Consider the following 316-nt stretch of genomic DNA (forward strand, 5'->3'; position numbering starts at 1 on the left):
TATATCATACTTCAAGTATGATATACAAAGCCTACAAAAATACTTCCCATAATAATAAATAAATAAACACTTGTCACTGGTAATGACTCTTTGACAGCTTACCTTGTAATTTGAAGTGTGTATCTTTGACTCAGGATGTCTGACAGCTTCACCCTTGTCTCTCATGAAGACATCACAGAGGGAGCAGTAATAAGATGTGAGCGAGTGAAGAAATTCCACACCTGAAAGATTAAATGCATTTTATTTCTTCTGTTTCTCTTCTCTCTTTCCCTCTTTCTCTGTAATACTTGCCTCATCCCTCTATATCCTCCCCCCC

The 316-nt window shown here is 37.3% G+C and overlaps 1 protein-coding gene across 1 annotated transcript in view; it reads right to left on the reverse strand.

The window, feature by feature from the left end:
- Positions 1-316, reverse strand: part of LOC119581704 (calponin homology domain-containing protein DDB_G0272472-like) — a gene marked incomplete at its 3' end in the record, with an annotated part of 10,373 nt that overhangs the window by 1,598 nt on the left and 8,459 nt on the right. The window contains 1 exon segment of the mRNA XM_037929829.1: positions 103-221. Within this exon segment, the coding sequence (XP_037785757.1) occupies positions 103-221 (119 nt within the window).

This window comes from Penaeus monodon, chromosome 15, assembly GCF_015228065.2.
Source record: "Penaeus monodon isolate SGIC_2016 chromosome 15, NSTDA_Pmon_1, whole genome shotgun sequence".
Classification (NCBI taxonomy): domain Eukaryota; kingdom Metazoa; phylum Arthropoda; class Malacostraca; order Decapoda; family Penaeidae; genus Penaeus; species Penaeus monodon.